Source organism: Penicillium hispanicum, assembly GCF_028827665.1.
Source record: "Penicillium hispanicum strain IBT 35686 chromosome Unknown utg000008l_segment0_segment0, whole genome shotgun sequence".
NCBI lineage: Eukaryota > Fungi > Ascomycota > Eurotiomycetes > Eurotiales > Aspergillaceae > Penicillium > Penicillium hispanicum.
The window spans coordinates 1338727-1362129 of NW_026623200.1; the positions used below are offsets into that span (position 1 = coordinate 1338727).

The 23403-nt window shown below is 53.4% G+C and overlaps 8 protein-coding genes across 8 annotated transcripts; 3 read left to right on the forward strand and 5 right to left on the reverse strand.

Annotated features, from left to right (window-relative positions):
- Nucleotides 1-190: 190 nt before the first annotated feature.
- On the reverse strand, nucleotides 191-1064 carry N7459_009343 (SNAP receptor PEP12; the record flags this gene model as incomplete). The annotated part of the gene is made up of 2 exons (XM_056948511.1): nucleotides 191-721; nucleotides 768-1064. The coding sequence occupies 2 exons, from the start codon at nucleotides 1062-1064 to the stop codon at nucleotides 191-193; spliced, it is 828 nt and encodes a 275-aa protein (XP_056795736.1).
- Nucleotides 1065-1497: 433 nt separating this feature from the next.
- On the forward strand, nucleotides 1498-3612 carry N7459_009344 (nucleoporin NDC1; the record flags this gene model as incomplete). Its single annotated transcript, XM_056948512.1, has 3 exons — nucleotides 1498-1630; nucleotides 1713-1980; nucleotides 2040-3612. 3 exons carry the CDS (start codon nucleotides 1498-1500, stop codon nucleotides 3610-3612), a joined length of 1974 nt encoding a protein of 657 aa, XP_056795737.1.
- Nucleotides 3613-4086: 474 nt separating this feature from the next.
- Nucleotides 4087-4902, forward strand: N7459_009345 (AAA-ATPase Vps4-associated 1 family protein; the record flags this gene model as incomplete). The annotated part of the gene is made up of 4 exons (XM_056948513.1): nucleotides 4087-4197; nucleotides 4250-4594; nucleotides 4670-4740; nucleotides 4788-4902. The coding sequence occupies 4 exons, from the start codon at nucleotides 4087-4089 to the stop codon at nucleotides 4900-4902; spliced, it is 642 nt and encodes a 213-aa protein (XP_056795738.1).
- A 3240-nt stretch (nucleotides 4903-8142) lies between these two features.
- On the reverse strand, nucleotides 8143-8921 carry N7459_009346 (uncharacterized protein; the record flags this gene model as incomplete). The annotated part of the gene is made up of 2 exons (XM_056948514.1): nucleotides 8143-8376; nucleotides 8781-8921. The coding sequence occupies 2 exons, from the start codon at nucleotides 8919-8921 to the stop codon at nucleotides 8143-8145; spliced, it is 375 nt and encodes a 124-aa protein (XP_056795739.1).
- Nucleotides 8922-13745: 4824 nt separating this feature from the next.
- Nucleotides 13746-16002, forward strand: znfA (putative C2H2 finger domain protein; the record flags this gene model as incomplete). Its single annotated transcript, XM_056948515.1, has 3 exons — nucleotides 13746-14209; nucleotides 14307-15419; nucleotides 15474-16002. 3 exons carry the CDS (start codon nucleotides 13746-13748, stop codon nucleotides 16000-16002), a joined length of 2106 nt encoding a protein of 701 aa, XP_056795740.1.
- Nucleotides 16003-17099: 1097 nt separating this feature from the next.
- Nucleotides 17100-18095, reverse strand: N7459_009348 (uncharacterized protein; the record flags this gene model as incomplete). The annotated part of the gene is made up of 1 exon (XM_056948516.1): nucleotides 17100-18095. One exon carries the CDS (start codon nucleotides 18093-18095, stop codon nucleotides 17100-17102), a length of 996 nt encoding a protein of 331 aa, XP_056795741.1.
- Nucleotides 18096-18717: 622 nt separating this feature from the next.
- On the reverse strand, nucleotides 18718-19035 carry N7459_009349 (uncharacterized protein; the record flags this gene model as incomplete). Its single annotated transcript, XM_056948517.1, has 1 exon — nucleotides 18718-19035. The coding sequence occupies one exon, from the start codon at nucleotides 19033-19035 to the stop codon at nucleotides 18718-18720; it is 318 nt and encodes a 105-aa protein (XP_056795742.1).
- Nucleotides 19036-21244: 2209 nt separating this feature from the next.
- N7459_009350 (putative acyl-CoA thioester hydrolase) lies at nucleotides 21245-22869 on the reverse strand (the record flags this gene model as incomplete). Its single annotated transcript, XM_056948518.1, has 5 exons — nucleotides 21245-21795; nucleotides 21851-22032; nucleotides 22092-22388; nucleotides 22442-22506; nucleotides 22567-22869. The coding sequence occupies 5 exons, from the start codon at nucleotides 22867-22869 to the stop codon at nucleotides 21245-21247; spliced, it is 1398 nt and encodes a 465-aa protein (XP_056795743.1).
- Nucleotides 22870-23403: the final 534 nt, after the last annotated feature.

The window sequence follows — 23403 nt, forward strand, 5'->3', positions numbered from 1 at the left end:
CAAGAGGAATTGATATTCTCCATTCCATATACGCCAGTGTCAAGCAAACAAGAGTGTCGAGGGAAGAAACAAACTGGCCGCGGAAGACCGAGACTGGATCATGCATCAGGGATATCGTGCGTAGGTATAATAAGGGTGAATAGGACTGCGAAGATTGGGGCCATCGGAGGCAACTCAAAAAGGAAACTGTCTATCCGAGGACAACTGCGAGGATGATAATAGCAAGTATGACGGCCAGGATGACAAGTAAACAGCACGCCTTGTTGCGAGCGTTCTTCTGGTATCGACTAGCACCGCGCAACTCTGTGTTTGCGCCGCGGGTATCCTGAGTCACGTTCTGCACATTCTCGCTGATAATATCCAGCTGGCCGCCTTGCTCGCTGACGATATGCGCGACGTCACGAAAGAGTTCGTTCAATTCACCGACACTTTGTTCGATGTTGCGGATCTCGGTTTCTCGCTCAATGATAAGCGTCTCTTGGAAGTCCACTTCGCCCTGGTTGGCCAGACGAGGCTGCTCTTCCAATTGCTGCTGCTGTAGTTGAACATCGTCAGCGGCCTGCGGTTCTTCGCCATCCTCAATGGCGGTGCGTGCTGCAACAGCAGATGCGCGCTGCTTTTCCAAAGCGCGGCGTTGGACTGTCTGGAATTCATCCAGGTTCGCCCTGAATTCAGACGAGAGTTTCTGTTGGGTCCATTTCTGGGATGGCTGAGAAGTAGGCTGTGAGTAAAATGTCCAAGAACGACACATGAAGGTTAAAGCCTACATTGACGTCCTCCCAGGTTTGTATCTTCTTGATCCCTTCTCCGACGTCCTTGAACCCCGTTCGAGTCTCCTCTAGGATATTATGGACCCGTTCGCGCACACGCTCTGTATCTCGCTTCGTTCCAAGAAGCGCAATTTGGTTGGACAATCGGGAGATGTTCGAAGTTAACGTGAACAGCTGGTCGGAGAGCGACTCGGCCAGGTGGTCGAAGCCAGGATCATCGCGATACTGCGGGTCGTCATCCCGGCGCATGGTGGTAGGCTGAGCTTCCAGCGAGTTCAAGCGGTCGAAAGACATGGCGACTGGCTTTGAAACGACAAAGAATGACTGGCAACAAGAAGACAAGCGATAGCCCAGAGATAACAGCACCCGCCGTTGCCTGCGCCGGATATGCAGGATGGCCCTCACATGACGTACGTGATCCACTAGTCTAAATGAGGCCTAGCCTCATACGCCACAGTCAGCTTGAGCCACTATATCACCTGACCAGTATGTGGCTGGTGTGTTTTGATGCCTCAAAATATTCCATCATGGACTCGATTTGGTTCTGATCCCATTGGCGCAGCGCACACAGCTCCTGACCGATTCCGACCCCCAGCGAATACTGTCGCTGCCCATATCGTTACTCGATCATCTCCGCCTGTTCTGAAGCTCCTGCGGTGTTCACGCTGATCATGCTCTAAGTCTCGTCACTCCAACAAGAGCTCCATCCCACCCCAGCTTGCACATCATGGCCGCCGCCCAACCCCGGCCGTACAGGCGAATCCTGACTTCGGCGCTACACCGACGCTTTGTCCACGCCTCCGCACTCGCCCTTCTAGTCTGCTATCTCACTGCAATTGCGATCGGGGATAAATCGTCACGTATGTATTGCGACCTGATGGCATGAGACATCAGAGCTCTTTCCTTCACGTCCACAAAGAACTGATGATCGCGATTCCCCAGTGTTCTGGTCATGGTTCCCCATCGGCGCATGCGGCCTTCGAGCCGGCCTTCTCTTTGTTTCATCCCTCGCCGTCTTCGTCCTGCGCGTGGGCCAATTACATCTCGGCTCACGAACAACGAAATCCTCCGTCGCCGCCGCTAGATACCTATTCCCTCTTCAAATCGCGCAGACATTTGGCTGGTACTTCTTTTCGGCTTGGTGGTTCACCGAAATCTACCTATGGTCTTCCGCGACAAGTGCCCACCTCGAAATGGTGAACCGGGGAAGGTATGTGGCGTGGCCATGGGTTACGGCAAAGGATCTCTTCAGAACTAACAACATCACAGGGCACATGAGCGGCCAACACTGAACGAAAGACCTATCTACCTTCATACCCATCACTTGATCCTGGCTTGTGTGCAGGCAGTGGTGCATCTCTACTACGACTACGATAGCATTTCCGTCCCTATTGTAAAGCGAGCATCGAAGAAAGACGATCAGCGTACTCACCCTGTGCCGCCCACGACTACGCACATCCAAAGTGCTCTGCCGCCTATTATTATAGCTGGACTTACCAGAAGTGTTCTTGTTGCGGGGATTGCCCCCGTGGTATATCGGCTGTTCCTTCGACAGACCGCGTGGAGCTGGTCGCTCTATTTCGCCAAGCTCTTCTGGAACTTCTCTCGATCCTCTTCCGAGCCCAATTCGTTCCTACCTCCTGGTTTTCTCTTTTTGATTGTCCGGTCCATCTTCTCTGGCTCTCTACTTGTTCTCTGCTGGCAAACCACTAATCTGTTCTTCTCCATCTTCATTGGCAAGGAGCCTTTGAAACGTGGACAGCCGCTCACAGCGGAAGCGAAAGATCCCAATGGTAGTCTGTTGACTGGTTTGAAGGCGAAGAAGCTGGCTGTAAAAGCATTCGCATTTTGGGAACTCGGTCTCATCAGCCAGCTGTCATCTGAGCGTCGGAAGGCGATTTTCAACGAGATTGATCGGGATACGGGCGCCACTTGGACTCAAGTCCTAATCTCCACAACTGATGTCATCAATGCGATCAACACACGGATTGAGGCAAGCAAGTCTCCTGCACCTGGTGCTAAGCCAGCGGCGCAGGCGAACACTCCCCAACCCGTCTTACAGACTCTCCCGCGACTGACAGAGGCCCCCAAGGGTGGCAACGTCTTTGCGGCTTCGCCAAAAGCATCAACACGCCAGGGTAAATTTGGCGAGGCTTTCAGTTCAACGGCTAAAGCATATGGACAGTCGCCAGACTGGACACCCAAAGCACGAGCGCGCGCTCGTCAAGTCTTTGACCAGGCTTCATCGGCTATGCTCAGTCCTGAGAGGAAACAAAAGCTTCTCGCTTCCTCGGAGGAGTTGAAGCTGCTTACTGGAGGCCCCTCTACAACCTACAAGCCCGAGAACGTTCATCCGATGCTTGCGCAAGCTCTCCGATCACCAGTCGGTCAGCTTTTCCAGCAAACATATGCCCAGCGAGCTTCAAGCATCGTTCTTGGAACACCCGACTCCTCTCTGAGTCTCATCGTTGATGCAGTCGACTCCCTGACGCGGCTCTTAACTGCCAGCTTAGCGGAAGATCAATATGGCAAGGTCCAGGCTGACGTGCCATCTGTGGTTCGTCTGTTTACAGAGACCATCGTGAATTTGAAGGCGTTCGTGCATGAAGGTGGTCTGGATGCCCACTGGACGGATGTGAACTTCCCACCATCCAGCAAGCCCGATTCACAGGCAGAGGCACGTCGCGTGCCAGATGTGGAGCTTGTCCTCGATACATTGAAGAGTGGTCTCGAAGACTTGTTGTCATCTTTCAAGCCCTATCTGCGGGATATTGGCCTCGCTGGCAAAGACCTCAGGCTGGCGAAGGAAGCCGCCGGTATCGATGAGGAAAGCACTTTATGATCTACCATGGCCTTTGATAACTTTTGTGAAGCTTCCGTTCTTCATGTGTATTAGGAGCGGTTGTGGAAGACGTGTCGCTCAGGTTCTTTTGTGTTCTACTGGGGTTGGTCTCAGTGAACAAATGCATGGTCAGGCGTTTCTTTACGGGCCTGAATATCGGTTATAGCAGATGCCAATGGTCCATACTCTTTTTCAAATGAAAATAAGAGAGCTTCGTACTTCGCATTGGAAGCGTGTTCATTTCTAGATCATGCTCATGCTCCACACGTTAAATCAGTCCAAATATTCATTGGAAGCTTAGTTGGCAGTTGAAGGTATATTCTAAAATGCTTCAGTGATAGTCACATGACACTGGCTATCCGCGATAACTTCACGTTCAGACCACATAGCATTTGCACACATTCGAGCAAACGATATCAATTGTCTGGTTTTTGAAAAGAGCTTCTATCCACAGAAGACTGTTTCCTGTTTAAAATGTCTCTGACAAATGTTTATCACCTGCGTCGGGTCGCGGACACTTCTGCCAAAGCTTGTCTCGTCTGCTACAAGCCGTCCACCAGTGTGTTGATCACGCCCGACAACAAGGTAAGGACGCCTGGTGATAGAACAGAGATATCACATGCCAGATACCTATCAGTTTTATGCCGCAAATCTTCTAGTCTATACATACGGTCACTCACTCTCCAGCCAGGACTTCTTTTACGTGTGCCCCGCACATCTGCAAGACCGTCACTTCTGCTCGCCTATCGTCGACACCGAGAGCGACGTGAAACGTCTTAAGGAGGATGAAATGGCCAAAGAAATTGAAAAGGTGAAGAAAGAATACGAGGAGAAGCAACAACGAAAGAAAGATCGAGAAAAGCAGTTTGCCAAGGATGAGAAGGACAAAAAGGATAAGGACGACAAGGACGACTCCAAAGACAAGGACGGCAAGAATGAATCAAAGTCTAAAGATAACGACGAGAAGGAAAGAGATGACAAGGTGCGGGCTCAAAATCACACCCCCTCTTCCTACTTTATATCCATTCATGCATTCTGATGCCAATCCGTCTACCAGATTGATGCCATCAAAAAGGACAACCCCCAGTCGAAGCCAGACAGCTCAGCAAGGATATTTGCCCTACACAAGTATGGTCCCATGCAAATTTTTTGACGGCATTACTCATCCAGTATAGGACCTTCTATCAGATGCGCGTTGACCGGCTGCGAGGCATCGAAAGAGCCAAGAGAAACCAGGAACGCATGAGAAACCCGTCTCTTTTTCCATCTGTGCCAAACCGCGAGCTTTGATTTCCAGTATGCGATGATCTTCATATCACGAGTCGCCGAAGCGACAGCAAAACTTCGTTTTGGTGACGTGCGCACACTGCACTAACTCGTTATGAGTGCAACCGGGGAGCCCCGATACCGCCATTTCAAGTCTCAGTGAAGCAGAGGAGAAAGGAACAGATCCATTAGAACCACACCATACGCCAACGGCCTTCAGCATATGACCCTGACTGAGTCCCCCGAGCTGCATCGTCTCGGATCTCATTTACCAGTTACCGCCCAGCTAGCCATCTCTTCTCAGACTCGACAACGGAAGAAAGCGGATGCAACCACCCATCCCCCCTCTTTACACAAACCCGCCGGCTCATCTCATTGCGTGGTCCTTCCCTGCCAAGGGTGGCTCTGCAAAACCTTGCCAGGGGAGACGTCATCGTAGCGGGGAGGACAAAGCCTCGCGAAGCTTGGACCACTGTCGCATAGGCCGGGCCGGGCCACAAGGGTGCATTGACTTGGGCACGCGCGCTCTGCAGACGCGGATAATGCAGAAACAATGCGCCGTTTCATGTATAGGCGAGATGATTGGGAATCCATCCCGCAGGATGCTCTTCGTGGACGCCGTGCCTCTTGGGGCCGCCCACCTGAACACTTCAATTCTCAACCCGATCTACATCTACCCATGCCCACTCTGATCCAAAGCTGCAAAAACACGTGTATCCCGTCCATCTGTAGACGCAAGGCCTCCCACGTCTGTTGATTCATCGGGACGAGCCGTCCATGATTTTTCCTGGTTGGGAATCGGTACCACTCGACCGCTTATTTGATCTGCGTCTGCCTGGATTTGGGAAAGCAGGCAAGATCGCTGGGAAGTGACCCTGCGAATGGCCGTGCTGTCGGTCAGTATTGCTCTGCTACGTTGGGGAGCACGGGGGATAAGCACTAGAGCGTGCTTTGCGGCGAAGCCAGGAACATCCCTTTTCTAGAACTGGCCCCCATCAGCCCTAGCGAGCGAACGCATCTCCTGCCATTCTCAGATCGGGCTTATCTGGGCACAAACTCCATGGATACACGAGGCTGTTCGCTGGATTTGACCCTTGCGTGAGGCTCAAGCGGCCCTATCGCAGGATCTGATCCTGCGGATGTCGCGACATATGGCCGGGCTGGGTTGCCCTGACGGGGATGAAGGAACGAGTGCAGCTAGGCGTGATGCTGCTTATACCACGGGATTCTGATTTTGGCCTGCAGATGTAGAGACGAGTGTTCGATCCCTGCAGTCTGTCCCGGGGCCTGATTGTGGATCCCGATCTCAGCGCGATCATGCGATTGGCGTGCCCGTTGACAGCCTGCTTCCTTGATGAATATATCCATAATTCGTGCATACGACCACTATTGGATAGATACACTAATTATAGTCTTGACTCTCTGAATCGCTTGCATGATGCGGTACTCGACGTGCGCAGATGGTAGTACTCGGTTGCCTAGCAATGCCTCATCGACTAGTTCATAGACCCGGGCGAGAGGATATGGATGTGGACGGAGGATCCCACGTCTTGGGTTGAGGTTCCACCTCGAGAGGATGCCTCTACGGGTGGAGGCCCCCAAAACCCGGTGGGACGTTGTCGAACTCGTGCTACAAACCTAGCGTATCCGATAGTGTATATAGTGCAAAGTCAAGCATGTGCTGACCTCCCATTTGGTGAATGGATGCCTGGCCGGAGGGAGACAGATCAGAAGATGTGCTTAGGCTTGACCTCGGCGGTACATACCACTCAAACTAGGCGCAATGCTTGCGTGCAGCGGCCTGTCAGGCCGCTGACTGAATGGGCGCACCTAATTATCATGTACGATGGATCTCCTGACGGCATGCTCGTGATCTCGCGATCCTCATATACCGTAAAGAGCAAGTGTAAGGAACCCGGCCGAGTGACCGAGTCATTTGCAATGGTCAGATACGTCGGACCCAGAAGCAAGAACCCAGGTAGAGCAGGCTAAAACGCGAATCGTCACAAGGAATATGCAAGTCGATCCGAATACCTAAGTGAGAAAGGGTCTAAAAGGGCGGAAGTTTATCTAGCGCGTAGCTGGAGACTATAGGAGGTTAGACCTGGGTTTGATATCAGCGGTGGCGATCGAACAACCTTGGAACATGTACCGATGTAAATCGTTAGCTTCTGTAGCTGCTCATAGCCTGTTCACATCCAACTCCACCGCAAGCTGAGGAGCTCTGCAAGGCAGTGCACTGCCCACCCCCACCGGGGGGCATCAGACCCAATGAGCGCCCGCCGTGGCGCCCAGTATGAGCTTGGGAGGCATTCCAGGGCTGAAGGGCCGCTAGTGCTGCGAACACCAGGCGCATCAATTGCGGCGCGGTCGAAGACCGAAGAATATTCTCCATCAGGTCAATAGGTAAATAGGCACCCCGCAATCATCGCTCGCTTCTCAGCAGTTCCAGCATTTGACATCGATGGATCTCCAGACGGTCATTACCGTCACGAACCGCGCTGTGACGGGGTAATACAAAAACAGTCACCAGCCAATCGGGAGGCACAGGAAGTCGACCCGCTTTGCACAGCCTCCTTCTGCTTTCCCGACTTTGGAAGTCGACATCCATAATGGGGAATTCATCGCCCCCCTTGCCCAGCGTCATGGGCTGTCTGCGCTGATCTTGCAATGGATCACTGCCAGGTGGGGTAGGGAAACTGTATGCAAGTAGAAAGTGCATATGGCCTGCCAAGCTGGGGAGTTGAGAGATGACAAAGTATACGATGTGCAATCTACAAGTGGCCCACGAGTGGAGGGATCCAGCAATTCACTCGAGTCGAATCGTGTGGAGCAAGCCCGCTGACGAACAGCGTTGCGCCGATGACATGCCATGGATGTCATCCCATGGCTTCGCCGTCCAGGCCCTGAGAATCCGACTCACATTTGCTCGCTTGGCGCGCGACTAACGCCGCCGGCAGACGGCAGGCCCCGGTTCCAGCTCGTGGCTAGACATTGTATATGTTCGTGCTATGTGATGCAGCCCTAAGCGTTGGGCTGGACCGCAAGGCACTGGACGAGCCATGGCAAGCACTTCGTCATTGGCCCGCGATGCCTCAGCCGTCTCACATCGCCGATGTTGTATCACCCCGACTGGGTATGTAATACATGGTCCGTTAAAGGCGAGAGACTGGCATCCAGTGCGCGAGATGGACCTAGACATGCGACCGAGTGGCAGCGTCCATAGCGGAAGAAGCTTTACGAGGCGGATCATGCGACCACTTCTCATGCACGGGTTGACACGACGAACTTCGTCGGAGTCGGCCATTCGATCACGTCCATTGATAGCCTCGAATCACGGTTCACAGCTGAAGTGTCAGCAGAGCCGCTAGCGTGCTCTCTATTCCGAGTCGATGCCTTCGGATTGTCAACACGGCCGTCGTCACCGGGGCTGGCCATGCGCGATTCGCGGACGGTGTCTCGCATGGAAATCCGCTGCTGAGGCACAAGGCAGCAGGGCTAGATCACAGTCACTGATGTCTATTTCCATATCCCGCGGAGCTGAAACGGAGATTGAGCCTTACGGAGTTCCTTGGCTGTATCATATCCAATCCCCCGTCATCCACGAGGCTCGTACCATGATGCAGGTCCATGAACAGCCATCCCGAGGTGATACTTGCCTCCACATGACGCAAGTGGCCGTCACAGATGCATCTTCGACATCGAAGAGTATGACGAAGGAGCTTGGCCAAAAGCATGGCCGCGTCTCGCGTGGCGTGTGCTGTCGGATACTAGGATCTCGCTGTTGTTGGGTCTGTCGATCGCCGTGGCCCTTGTACATACGGTGCTCCAAAATAGAATGGAATGCTCAAAGTGAGGCAAGACGAGACACGCTCGATACACTTCGGTCAAGGTAGACTCACCCCTCTCCAATCCACGCAAGGGCGGGATGCGGTGTGCTCCGGGGTGCTGGTGGAGCAGTAGAGGAACTTTCCTGTTGTCGCGTCGTCGAACATCGCCCCGTATATCCTGCCGTCTAGGGCAAAGAAAGCGTTCGTATGCATCCGCGAATATCGCGCCCGATATGAAAGCAAACATGGAGGGCCCAATGGGCAGCCTCTGGTAGCGAGCAAATACAGTAGACTTCAGCCACGCGTAGATCGCAATTGGGAGTGCGCGTGGCAAATGTGGAGCAATAGCGAGTGTATTGGCTTTTGCAGATGAGCGATGGCAACAGGTAAAACGCAAGGAAAGAATCCACGGATGGAAAAGGCAGGAAGACAGAGATCACTCAATACCAGAGTACGTTTCTCTCGGTAGATATACAAACCATGACCTTGATGCCGCGGTCTGGAGTACAGATCCCGATCATGTCAAATTCATAGGGAATAAAGCGAATGAGGCGTGGCATAACCATCTTGTCTGTATTTGGTCTACATCGACCAGACTGGGAAAGTCTGGTGATTAGGGCAAGCGCACGGCGTGACCAGAAACGTGACAGGGCGTGAGTATTCAGCCTCCACAGAGTCCTTCATAACCGGCAATGATCAACCATCCCGGCGATTCGCGGGTGCCATCCAGTCACACGCCTTCACTCCGCATTTCGAGGGATTGGACGAGAGATGCCGGCCATCGCCAGCGCCGCAAGGGGAAGGAAACCGGATATCCCAACCACGCGTCGCGATTGGCCCTACACGTCCCCACAAGCGCGCCAATGGGAGACGGGTGCCTTCCAAGAATCTATAGATGGATCTCAACATCGTACGCGGTCCTGCGATCCAGCCGGCCACCATCCGAGTAGCGATCCCACAATGGCCGTAAGGCTTTGAACGTGGTTACGACCAATCCACGGATCCTCGCACGAGGCTCAAGAAATCTCGGTGTGGAAAGCGTGACGAAAAGCCTAGCCGAGCGGTTCACGCCGCATGGGTGGGGCGTGATTTATCCCCGACCAACTTACAGTACAACCTCGGAGGCCCATTTGCTCTGCGCGCTGCAAGGGGCGCGAGTCCGGTCGACGTTCATGCCGCGGGTCGCCTTTGAAGGCGCAGGAACCACTTGACTGGAGAACAGCCCCGCGGGCTACATCCTATTACAGCTATATCCCAATCGGTCCAGGGTCCATCTAGCCCGGCTTGAATACTACGACGTCTATAGGTCGGTGAGATGGACTCGATCAAATGGCGCGTCACATCGTCCACTGGGAAGAGGGTTAGCACCTACGCACAACGCGCTGACCGCGGCCCTCTAGGGTTTAAGGCGCGCCAACCTCAGCTTTGCCCCGGGTCGAATCGATCACTGATGGATTACCAACGCTGCCTCGCGGATCGACAATACTGCTGACCCAGAGGCGCAGAACTCTTACAAGAGTCACGAATACAGGACGCATCACTATTATTCCGTATGCCATTTTGATCCCTCAGATCGATGGTGGCTCCGGCCGGGCTTGACGGCGGCGATCTATATAGGAATCCGGTAACCGTCGCGACCATTTAAGCGTACACCGTGCCCCGGGGAATGGAGCACCTCGATGCCGCCACGAAGGAAGCACGAATTATTGCCTCAATAGAAAATTCAGAGAGAATAGGGGGACCGGTATCTGTACGCGTGTATGGTCATGAAGTACCCAGCTAGCCTCTCCAGAGTCTCCAGGGGTTCGTGGGTCATACGACTAACTGGTTTGGTTCGCGGGAAGGGCCCGAAAGAACGTTGGACATCATGCGATCTGATATTATTAACTACATGTAACTATTCCAGTCGCTTGAACGAATAGTTGTACAGTCAAGACCGCCCAGCGAATTACCTGGCCCTCACAAGTATTCCTACGGATTAGTTATCCTGACCGACTTGCACTGTGAGGGCCTTGTTCCACCATAGGCTCGAGGTCCGAATCGGCCGAGTACTTGTGTACATTCAGACAGAATTAAATTTGCTTTCAATAGCTCTTAGCATCGCAGGTACTGGATCTGAATTTCCTGGGTGCTTTTGGAGACAAGAGTGCCTTGGATAGAACAAAGGAGCATAACAGGAAATCCAGTTCTTGCAAGGTTGAAGCTGGTGTGGACCACGGGGCGGTGACTAAGCACTTCTTATCAACGTCAACGAGACCGTCGCGGCAACTTTCCACCTCCACCGCACCTGGTCGCACTTTTTACTGTGCTTGTCCGACATGTCTCAAACTGGAGTAGCTCAGGATGATGGCAAAAATATGAGTTGCGAGGTTGGCAGCCCCCCCCCCTGCTCGTAACTCCCAAATGACAGCGGTCCGGCAGTGTGGCAGTGCATGCATGACTGGGCCCCAGTGGAGCACACTAGGGCAATCAGTGGGTCAGAAGCAACGACTCAGCATTGTCCTCTGCATGTGGAGACAATCAAAAGAATGTTCTCTCTTTTGCTGCTTGTTGCATGCTCGGAGCCAGAGACTTACCACGGTCTGGTACTTTCAGGGGAATCCGAATCCGAATCCTCCGGGGGATCCCACACATCGCGAATCTTCCAAGTACTGTCTCAGATGCAATGCCTGGGTCTTTGTGACCCTTGTCTACAGCGTACGACGAAGCCAAGCCGCCCGAGTCTGCTAACTGCGACCCGGCAGGTATAAGCCTACTGCCAAGCCCAACCAAGACGCTCCGGGTGCATATCATCACTGGCTGGAAGTCTGCTCATCCACCCCATCATCTCGCTCCTGGGCCATCGCTCAACTCTGTTGTAGATATGCCGCGTCTACTCATCGACGACCTCACAATGCCAGTCAATGCGGCCGTGCGAACCATGGTTCCTCGACGTTGAGACCCGTCTTTCCTTCTCACTATAGACGGCCGTCCAGCGTCGTTCCGAGCCGTTTCCCTTGTGCCCAAGCCTTACCGTATCCTGACCATGTGCAGACTGTGTGCGACAAGCCACTTTATGGATGACCGAATGGCCGGGAGGCGCACACGATGATGCACCCCCCAGTGATCCTCCCTTCGAGCAAGTCCAGATTTTCCCTGAGAGGCGTCCAGTGTCCGTGAGAGATACAAGGCACGCAGCCCCCCACTTCGCTCACCGCATGGAGCACAGAATAATCATGATCCTTGGGGTGCCTTTTCATTTCCCGGTCCCATAGGTTAGGCCTTCTGCCCCATTGTCATGCCCTGGGTCTAACGTCTAGAACGCGCGCCACCGCCTATACACATCCCAGTTTCTGGAAGGTGGGGTTCCCAGGTTCGGAAGGGACAGAACCACGGTTGTGCCTGCTTCGAGAAGAACCACCGAGGAAAGCAGATGGAAGGACTACTAAATTACGGGGCCCGCGCTCTCCACGTATCCCTTCTAAGGCTGACGAGGGTGGCATCACCCGAGTTTAATTTTGGGGACGCCTACGCCAGCCTTGTCTGCCCTACGGCCTCGACACTCTCCTGTCCCGCAAGCTCGTATTTGGTAGCCTTCCTATAGAGTCTCCTGGCGACGGATCAGCCTCTTCGCCCCATCCCACGCGGGTTAGCATGCGATCATTCCAGATCGGACGACATCTGCGAATACCATTTCCTGATTTTCCCCACTGCGAATAAAAAGAAAAACAAAGAAAAGAGCCAAAAGGGAGAAAAAGGCGGGTTTCCAACGTCGGTACTGGTATGTAAGTGGTTTACCAGGGCCATACATATACCCAGGCCGTACCGATTGCTGCGCCCTTCTCACCTTCTTACTTGGACGTACCACGTCAACCCTCCCATTTCCTTCCCCCCTCCGGCTTGAGTCCGACTGGCCATCTGGTGGATGTTTCCATCCTTTCTTTGCCTCTTTGCGAGTTCCAGAATTCCCTAGCTCCCTCCCCCCCCCCTCTCCATTTCTACTTCGCTTTCCCCTTCTCTCCACCCTTGGCTCAGCTGGGTGAGGATGCGATCACCGACCTCGCCTCCCTTTCGCTCCTAAGTCATCTCGAGCCGCTGGCATCCAATCACCAGGTTGCACCGCCATCGCCCCGACTTTCTAACTTCTACCTGCCCGACATCCCGCGCGCGCAACGACTGGGGCGCATTTTGGAATTCCTTGGTTTTTCGCCTCCCTAGATCTAGCTCGTGCTCAGCTTTCATACTCTTTCTGTACCTTTTCTTTTGCCCGTTTCTTTTTGATTTGCGCAGCCGGGCCCAATTGTTCAGCTATAGTGGCGGGGTGCCCGAGGGATAGACACGTCCTTATACTTGCGCAACTGATCTAATCGCACTGTGCCTTTCTTTCCCCTCTCTTTTGATACTGGAGCTCGCCACGCGCCGTCTATTGCAGAGAGCAACCACGCCGAATTCACCATAACCGAACAGACCCAGCCATCGCCAGTGAACAGCATGTGTGGTTCCAGTCCCGCCCGCTGCCAGTAACTGGTTCTATGGGACACGGACATCCATCCCACCGGGCTGTGTGTCATTCGTTGCGACAAACGTTTCATCCTATGAGGCGAGTCGCCGGAGGCCCGTAGGTCGCGCCCCTTCAGCCCTAATTGCCGATATCAAGAGTCGCTCACCGCGCCCTCGACCCAGTCTAACCTGCACCTCGCATTGTCCCAGCTGCAGGCGATTCTCTCTCCGTCGCCACTTCGACCGCGACTCCGCTTCAGCTTCAGCTTTCGCTTCCTTGCGCACTCCAGAAGCTGGACCTTCTGCTCCCACGCATCGGAGGCGGGGTGAGGCTTGGTAACGGTCCGCTTAAGAATCCACGCCCGGTTTCACGGCCGACGTTTGCACCCAACTGGATTGGGTGAGTGCTGCGACTCTCGGTCTCGCTGTCCATTCGTCTGTTTTTGTCTTCTCTCTTTCTCGCCATCGTGCCTGTTTCGGGTTGGGACCGAGCCCCATCGCTCAGCTCGTTCATGCTAGCGCGCCACTTGCAATCGCCCATGTCCGCGGAGCTCTAGAATGGACCCTCGACTATCGTCCTCGCCAGTGTTCTATGATTCCATCGATCACCATCGCCACCGCACTGAATCATCCCCACACGCCATGCCCGACTTGCCATTCGCATCTCACGGCCCGCTTCCGATCCCTTCTCGACCCGCCATGCACACCGCGCCGCCGCCGCTCCCTCCGCCGTCGAGGATTGGTGGCCTAGAGGACGGTTATGACGCTGGCTGGCTGCATGCGAACTCGGGGAGATCGACCGCTCTCCTCCCGCCTATCAACCCCAACTCGAGCTTGTTCGGAGGCCATCGACGACCCAATTCCGCGTTGCAGAGTGATCGCATGGCGGTGGATGAACTGGAAGGAAGGCAGAGCGGATTGCCAATCTCGCGCAGTTCGGAGGCTCAAATCAAGATTGAGCCGCCGCCCCCGTCGGACGATGGGTTCCCCAATTCGATGTCGGTCAATTCGGCAGGCCCTGTGTGAGTGGTGACGAGGCGCAACGGTTGCATGTTGGGAAAAGCTGCAGACCTGCCGCCGAATTCAATTTGTTCGTACCCGTGCTAATCCACTCGATAGACTGAAGGGTGAGCAGAACTTTTCACTTCGCAGCGTGAAAGACTCATCAAATGCATACGACCAACATCTTCTTTCCAAAATTGGAAATTCACTATCACCGCGCGGCTCCATCAGCCATGGATCTGATCATCGTGGTTCAATCTCGTCATTAACAGTCCCGTCGCGATCGCCCAGCAATCTACCATCTCCGGGGCCGTCAGAAGGCTCGACGCTGGATGTGAAGTGGTACAATAGCCCTCAGTCCGGCGGGGTATCTCCGAGGTCCAAGATGGGCTGGAGGGAGTACATCGAGGGCCGTAGCCCAAGTGTGGAGAGCAACACACCTTCGTCGGCCGTGGATTATGATTACATGCGGGATCTTGGCAGACGACGACATCGCGGAACGACACCTTCTCGCGAAGATAGCATCAGTCTCCCGAGCAGATCCAACCGGGGAAGCTATGATCAGGGCGTGTTCTCAGATATCGAGGGCGAATTTTCGACGGACGAACCAATGCCTCCCCGTCAGTTTATTCTTCGCGAACCTACTCCCCCATACTCCGATGGGACTCGACAGGGAATGAAGCGACGAGCGTCGTCTCCCCCGCGGGAACCCATCAGCGACGATAGGCATACACTTCACACAGTAACGAGCAACGGGGACCTGTCACAACGGAGGACAAGTGGGCATCCATTCACCAACACCTTGTCGGTCAACCCCAGCTACGCCCCGAGTCAGCGCACCCTGTCTGCAGCATCGTCCTTGAGCATCCGAACTTCAGGCTCCTACTCATCGTCCACCGCGATCTCGATCGGAGGAAGTAGCATGACAAGCCTCTCGCCCTACGACCGACCCTCCCCGGGTGGTCTCTCCCCAAGCTCTGATCTCGACACCTACCATGAGAAATCGATTCTTAACCCGAGCTCGCCCGTGACTCCCTTACAGCAACCGATTCCACGAGGTCTTTCGAATCCCAACTCCCTAGAGCCGCCCACCACGGATGCCACCGGAAAGGTGCCGGTGCCGACGGCTTTGAATGTTCCTAAACCTGCTACGCAGAAGCTGAGCGGGCTCTACATCTGTGATTGCTGCCCCAAGAAGCCCAAGAAATTTGACAATCCAGATGACCTACGGTGAGGAGCATTACCACAGGCACTGTGGAGACCACTGAGCTGACACAAATCCAGAACACACGAGATGGAAAAGCAGTACTCATGCCAATACTGCAACAACCGCTTCAAGAACAAGAATGAGGCGGAGCGGCACCAAAACTCTCTCCACCTCCGGCGTCATTCGTGGTCGTGCGCCGCTCTCCCAGGCTTCCAAGCCGCCTTCCACGGGTCAACATCCCCATCCCATCAAACCAATGCCGGTCCCTCGCACGACACCTGCGGCTACTGCGGCGAGGAATTCTCGAATTACCCGCGCCCCGACTGGGATCGCCGCTTCGAGCACTTATCCACCGTGCACAAGTTCGGCGAGTGCAACAACGCCAAGAAGTTCTTTCGCGCTGATCATTTCCGCCAGCATCTCAAGCATAGCCACGCTGGGACCAGCGGCAAGTGGACCAATATTTTGGAAAACGCGTGTATGAAGGAAGAGCAGCCACCGGAGCCGAGAGACAAAAGCGCCGTCTCGGGACCGGCATCTGGACCACAGGGAAATACGGGATCGCTGACGTCGAATACTATCGATGAAGTTCTCAGTGAACAATGACAAGAAATCCTCGAAGGTCTGCGTTTGCTAATCTCCATGTTGGCAATAAATGCTGCCTTCCTATTCACTATATCGACTACAGCCATCTCATACTCTGACACCCGAGTGGCTGAAACGACTCCGCTGCTAAAACGCAGCAAACCATCAACCTTTCCCTCCTACAAAGGTCCTCCTACCAAAACGACATTCCATGCATCTACAAAAGTGATATTCTTCCCCCCAAAAATCCATCATGAAGGCACTGGATCTTTACGACGTCCCACGATCATTCTTGTTCCGTTCTTGTCTTTGTCTTTGTCTTTGCCACTTGGCCATTATTCACCGGAGGAACGAGGCGGGAGGCGTTCTTGTTCGTTTCCTGGGTTCGAGGTACAGCCATTATCATCTTGTGTATACTGGTGCATTACCTGGGTGGATCTACCATCTCCAACATCCGGAGTCTTGCATCTGCTGATTAGTTATCATCCTCCTTTCGTCATCGGCGGAGTCGGTTCTTGGTTCTCTTGTGGAGGTCTGGGCTTTTGTCGTGCTTCTGCTCATACGCATACATATATTTCCCCCTTGTATATACGGATCGAAATTTAGACCAGGTGGTGGTTCTTAAATATTAGCTCCAGTGGACTTGGGACATCTTGGAAGGAGTTTGAGCCGTGTGTAGCATGTTTCTTTTTGCTGATCATACTCCGGCTCTTGGGTATTTCCACACGGGCGCGCCTTGTCGGCATTAGCCCGCCACTGATATGTTCTCGCGTGAACTTGTATGGGTTCCGGGCCCTCTTTCCTATCGCTCGGGCTGGCGTAAAGGTCTCATTGTGCGCAAGGTCTTCATCTTCGTCACTATGATGAGATATCTGGCATTATGAAGACCCATGGTGCCGTCAACGATGTCGCCCTGAGGTCCTCGAGCGCCGAGGGCATTTTAAACCCATGCGGTGTTCTGACTTCCCTTTGAACGAAATAGGTTTGTTCTCCGACACCATGTACCGTCTAACGCGGTCGTTCCAAGCCAGAAAGGAGAACGAGCCTTGGAATGGCCCCGAACATTGGTGTGAATAGAAGGGAAGAGAAGAGCATTGTATAATCACGGAATCCTTGGTCTATAGATATGGGGCAAGAACTTCCTGTGTATGGTTCCAGATCTTTTCCTGCGCCGTCTCCCGTAGTTTAGACACAGCCTTTGCATTCGGGGTACAGTCGCACTTGTTGTTGACGAGAAAGAGTCCATCCTCCGGCTTCCCCTGGGAATTTACACCTGGCTTGCCACTCCACGGTACGCCATGACCGCCAAAGGCGGCGCTGGTAATTTGAAACAAGTGTCGTTGTCCAGACTCCTCGTCGCTGAACGCAAGAAGGTTGAGAAGGGGTTCCAGGAAAAGCGAGACGACCCAGCTCATGAACGAATTCGGATCCGCGCCTCTTCTCACATTCCCCGTGCTGACTATGCCGGGCCAGGAGTGGATGAACGTCACATCAGGATGATCGATGGCCAGCTTCTCCAGAGTCGCCGTGTTCATCTCCCCATATTGCAACTGAGCCTTTCGAGGCCCGAAATTCCCCGGCTTCTTTAGGTCCAGGTCATCCAGGTCGACTGCTGCGCTCTCGAGTCCCCCGGCCAGAACACTGACCACCTTGGGCGCTTCGGCTTGACGGAGAAGAGGGAGAAGGTGCAGGACGAACAGCATCCGCGTGTAGTACCCCAGACTCTGCACAATTGCCACGCCTTCGGAGGTCTCTTTGCGCGAGCCGAAGGGTGCATAGCCCGTGGTGAGAAAGAGCAAGTCGACGCGCGACTCCTTGCTCTTGATGTACTCGCATACTCGCTTCGTTTCCGCGAGCAGCGAGATCTCGCCTTCGGTCCAAATGATTTCCGCCTTGGGGTTGGTGGCGTTCAATTCTTGGATGAAGGCTCGCGTGCGCTCTTCGGAGCTCTTGCGTCCGACGAGGTAGATTCTCACGCTTGCGCCTGTGGCGACTAGGGCCTTCAGTGTGAGTTGTCCGATGCCTGATGTGCCGCCGACGAAGACGGCAACGCGTGGGGCCGTTGCGTCGTTGATGAGCGCATTGGAGGCTTGGATTTCTTTGTAGGAGACCATTGTCAAGGGAGAATGATGGTTGCTAGGGACATGGACGGTGAAAGAGTGAGTCTCGCGGAAGATGGGCTTCTTTGACTTAGGGAGGTCTAGGCGCCTACTGCGTACGTAGAGGAGCTACAGGATTCCCGGGGGTCTATTGCTCGCCCCTTCATTCTCCACCTAAGGTCTATTCTGCCAGTTTTATATTACCTCGTAGCCAATCGGGTCTCAACAGGCCCCTCTCTGTCTATAAATATACCATATGAAGCAGGCGGGAGAGTGGGTGGTGGCGATACAGGAGCCGACCGCCTACTAGCGGGCTGACAAGAAATTCCTAATTGGGACGCTTGTAGGTACTTTTGTCTATGCTGCCAAAGTATTGTAATCTGGCCAATCAGAGCACGATAACAAGGGTGTCTCAAAAGAAGCTTTAGCACTCGCAGAGTGCGTTAAGGTAAGAAGATGGCGACTCCCGCCTTTCCACCCGCGCTCTCTCTTTCCCTTGTCAACGCCGCTGCATCCACACAACCACACTACCAGACGACGCCCAAAGCGCTGAAAACTATTCGACGCAGTTTCTCATGCAGACTGTGATGGGCCAAGATAGCGTCACATCTGCATCGTGTCGACAGTGGTTATCACCTTACATTCGGGAGGCACTGGCGCCCGCGCCATTGATGGCTGGCAGATGCGTCTTCTTTCCAGCCAGCGAGGCATGCCAGCTAGAAGCAGGTTGAGTCATGCCCCTCTGGAACACGACTTTCTCATTGCGATCCCATACAGGAGCCAATACCGACGACACTGCGCCCGAGTCTTGCAGGATTGAATCCACAGGGGCTGAGTCTTCAATTCGCCCCTTCCCAGATGGCATCAAGGTCTTGCACGACCCGGCCGATGCCTCTGTCACCGCGAGCCGTGAGTCCTGTGATGTGAATCTCGTCCTATCATCTTCGTGGCCCATGGCCTAGAAGGCCTCGTTTGCAAGAAAGCTATTCTCCTAGCCCAGAACAGTGCGGAAGATCATATCCAGGATGTTTTCAAAGCTACTAGAGGTATCATGTTCTTGCCCCCCACCATAAGGGCGCGTTGCTAGCGAACTTGGCGAAAATTCCTGTCAATCTGGTTGGCATCACTCCGTTCACAAATGATGATAAAATGCTGGCTGTCTTACAGAGAGACAGCGAGTATCAGAAGTCTATTCAAGATGATTTTCTGACCATGGTACGAAGTCTAAGGGAGAACCACAAGGATCGTCTTCAAATTACCCGTTTCTTTGAAGAGCTTCCTACGTGGCACGGGAGAGCAATTGTGACAGAGGAATCTGCAACTTCTGAGGGCTATACGGCTTTTAGTATCCACGCCAACCATCGGGATATGGTCAAGTTTGCGAGCCGGGATAGTGACTTTGTTTTGTTGTCGGGGTCAATAGGTGGATAAAGAAGATAGGTGCAACAGCTCGGAACCTGTAAATGGAATTCGTATTGTGGCTCAACCTCGCCAAGGTGACCCCCGAAAAAGAGCCTGCCTGAGAACAGAACAAATATCTACCTATCGTGTACCTCACATTCATTAGCGTGTCAACAAATCCTCCACAATCTGGCAATTTGATCAGACTCGAATCAGTAGAGCGCGAGGTGAAAAACAGTATGTTTCTCCGCGCCCAGATCTTTGGTTGAACCATCTGTAGGATTCGCTGCAGATTGAATCAACGCGAATTGCACGACGCCCACCCAGACTGCATGTCGCACAAAATGGCTACAGATGTCGATCCACTTAGTCGTTCGCACATAACCTTCATTAGTCATGACGGCCAGCCCATTATCGATGTCGGTGCAAATCGGGATGAGCTTTCCTTGTCATCCTCATCAGCGCGGTGCGACGATCGTCTGTCTTCTCGAGGTTTATGAGATCGGCGTTCCGTCGAAAAAGAAGACGTATCTCTCCGTAGACCGCGAAGCATCTGGAGGATGTCCTGGCAAGTTTCCTGCCTTTGTTCTTGGAGGGCAAAAGAGCGATTGGTGGAGGACCACTATATCGTGCTAATCATAAAAAGGAGGGCTGCTGCTGCGGAGGGGACACAAGGGCGCATGTACGGCTGTTGAGCTCATAAAATCACACAAACGTGCCCCATGTTGTCCAGTACGTATAGCATGCGGCGGCAGTGAACCGGGGGAACCCAGATCTCGAGAGCTCATGAAGTTTCCGAAGGATTGACTAGATCGAGGCCCTGAACTGATTACTGGTAGCCATCTGCGCCCTCTTAGATATATTGATTTCCCCGGCTGCATCGAAGGTTGGTGGCCTATACACGCTGTCCTTCTCCTCGAATTCCTTTCCATATGGTATGCGTCGATATATTTTCGGGGCTTAGCGTGAGAAAGAGCAGATGACGCAGAATGTTGTAACCAGACCAGGACCGCGAGGATTGTATACTCCGCCAAAAGTGGAAGTAGTCAAGTCGGCACTGCCTCGTACTGGCACCTTCACAAGGTATAATAGGTGGCCGCGACGGACGGCGGTCGAGAGTACTCCGTCACTTCGGCAGGAATTTTGGATGTCGGGAGAGTGCAGATAGAGGATATTCTCTATCCGACCAGAGTATTAGTGAGTGTTGGGAACTTGGGCAAGTGCGAAATACCTACCAACGTCTACTCGACACTGTCGAAGTCATCCAACCAAGTGATCGCTATCTTCTCTCGGGTATTGATGGATGGTAGTATAGAGAAAGAAGCGTAGCAGCTGGGGAGGCGATGAAGGCAATCCATCATATGCGTATGGAGATGAGATTAGGCATGGCAACATCAATCCCGGCCCTCAATAAGAAGCAAAGGAGTCAGAGCAGTATATGAATATATAACAAAGTCAATCAAAGATGAAGCGATATAGGAGATGGAGTGGAAAGAAGTGAAAGTTTGTAAAAGAGAAGGAAGGTGGAAATAGAAAAGTCAAGCAGAGACAAATATATGCAGCCTGGTCAGCAAGCGACATAATCCCCTTTGTTGTCTTTTTGGCTCGGTATTGGTGACATCCTGCCTAGATGAGTGCGCCGGAAGATAATCAAGGTGATTGCTGACTATTTCCGATGCTAAATACGGTCAAAGGTCCTCACTCTATTGACAAACGCGCTGAAATCCAAAATCTATGTTCTAGACTCTACTTTCCAAAACAGTCTATTCAGTCACACTATCCTTGATACTCCGCAGAGCACTCGTCTTATGCGCCGGATCAATCGCAGCAGCATTGCGCGCGCGCCGTCTCGCGTCCGTCCAGAGCATGAACTCTCCATAGCTCTTCGGCATCACATGTACATCCTTCTCAACCAGGAATGTGTAGTTGAACATGCCAGTCGACTTCTTCGTACCGTGCTCGACATCGCGGACCTTGGTGTCAACACGGACTTGCACCTTGGTGTACTTACTGCTGTCTCCCTCACGCTCCTCGGGCTCAGTATATGCGACCGTTGCACGCAGGTACAACACGCTGCCCACGGGCACGGGGTTCTCGAAGTTGCTAGGGTCAAGAGCTAGGAAATTAGGCCGTGCGTGCGCAAAAGAGGCGGCGCAGCAGAAGGCCAGCTCAAAGGATTGCTTTAGGAGGAAGCCACCAAAGATCATGAAGTTGTGTCTGTTCCGGTCCTGGGGCTGCATAATCATTGCGGACTTGAGAACGGTGTCACTCATGAAGACTTGGTTCTCGGGGCGATTGATTGGGACTTGAGGGTCTAGGTTGTGTTAAAAGATGTTGGCGCGATATGGGATAATTCTTGCGATACTCACTCAAATAGGACATCTCCTTGGTCCACATTGAGTGAATCAGATTACTCTCTTCATCGTCAGGTGCTTTCTGGAGCAGACTGCGTGTCCGCAGGGCCTTCTTAGCTTTGTAGTTCTCCTCGCCCTTCTTGAACAGTCGCTTTTCCTCCTCAGTTTCGACCGAAAGAGCAGGAATAGAGGCAGGCCTACGTAGGCACTTGTTAGTAGATAGGCGAAATCGGCTTCTCGCCTGCCAACAACTCACTTCCTGGTAACGGGGTCTAGAGAGACCATGGTGAACGCGCAAGTGATCAACACATCCTCTGGCTGCACAGCTTGGCCTTCCGGGCGGACCTTGGTTACCTGGAGGGAGATTTCCATACTGGATCGGCCAGTAGCATAAGTGACCTGACCACTCAGCTCGAGATCGCCAATCTCCATCAGGGGGTGCTCGATGGTGATACGGTCTACAGCGGCGGTGACCGTCGTTACAGAGTCGCCGGTGTGGCGGTAGCCGATGACACCAGCGAGAGCGTCAAGGTCCATCAGAAGCGAGCCGAGCCTGTGAACTCATTAGCTTAGTGATAATCTTGCCAGGGGTTTCCTAGGATGTACCGGATATGCCCGGAGGCATTGAGATACGTATCCAGGAGCCACTTGTCCTGCGCCAGCGGCAGAATCTACACCACAATCAGTTAAGCGACTCGACTCCGATCATGGACATGAGAATTGATACATACGGCGCTGTAGTAGCTGTCAGACATCTTCCTCGGCGTCAGATCCGGCTTGCTCTGCACAGGCTGCGCGCTGGCCTGGGAGCCGCTTGCAGCCTCACGACTCCGTGTCAAGGCATCGATCCACGGCGTCTTGACACGCATCGGCATCCATGTTGGTCGGATCGCCTCATTTGTCGGTGTGGAGGTGAAGTCCCGGGCGTTGGCGCTGGGCACTGGTATGGCAGCACTCACGCGAGGGGGAAGTGCCACCGGTGCCAGGCATTTTGACCGGGCGAGGACGGTCCGTCGTCCTGCGAGACCGAGCATCGTGTATACTCCTGATGCAGCTGGACGTGGTTGAGAGAGGGATTAGTATGCGCGATGACGCGGTTGGTCCGAGAGGCGCGCCCCGTTCGGTTAGCGCTCGGCAGCCCGGAGATTCTCGGGGTTTTTGTTCGCCTGTGTCGAAGAGACGGACTGGAACTACATTATGCTTTGTCGGGTGCCTTGGATGTAGGTCTTATTTAGCGATCTCGCGAGTAGGCCGATTTGAGATCCGCTCTTTGCTTTTCAAAGTGTAATGATGTTTCTCGGGATTCCGCAATCTTGTTCTCTTTTGCATCCGGGTTGAGGAAGACAAAAAAAACTCATCCTGTTCAGATATAGGCCAAGAACTAGAGTACTATAGAGTACTACAATAGGGTAATGTCGAATTCTGCTATACAATATAAGGACTTTGGCTTGTTTATTCTATGAAAGTATCGAAGAGTACTATGACAAGCCGTGGAGGAATTTCCACGCCAGAGAAATTTACGGCGCGCCGGAAATGTTCTTCCCTATACGACTAGCTATAGTTAGCGA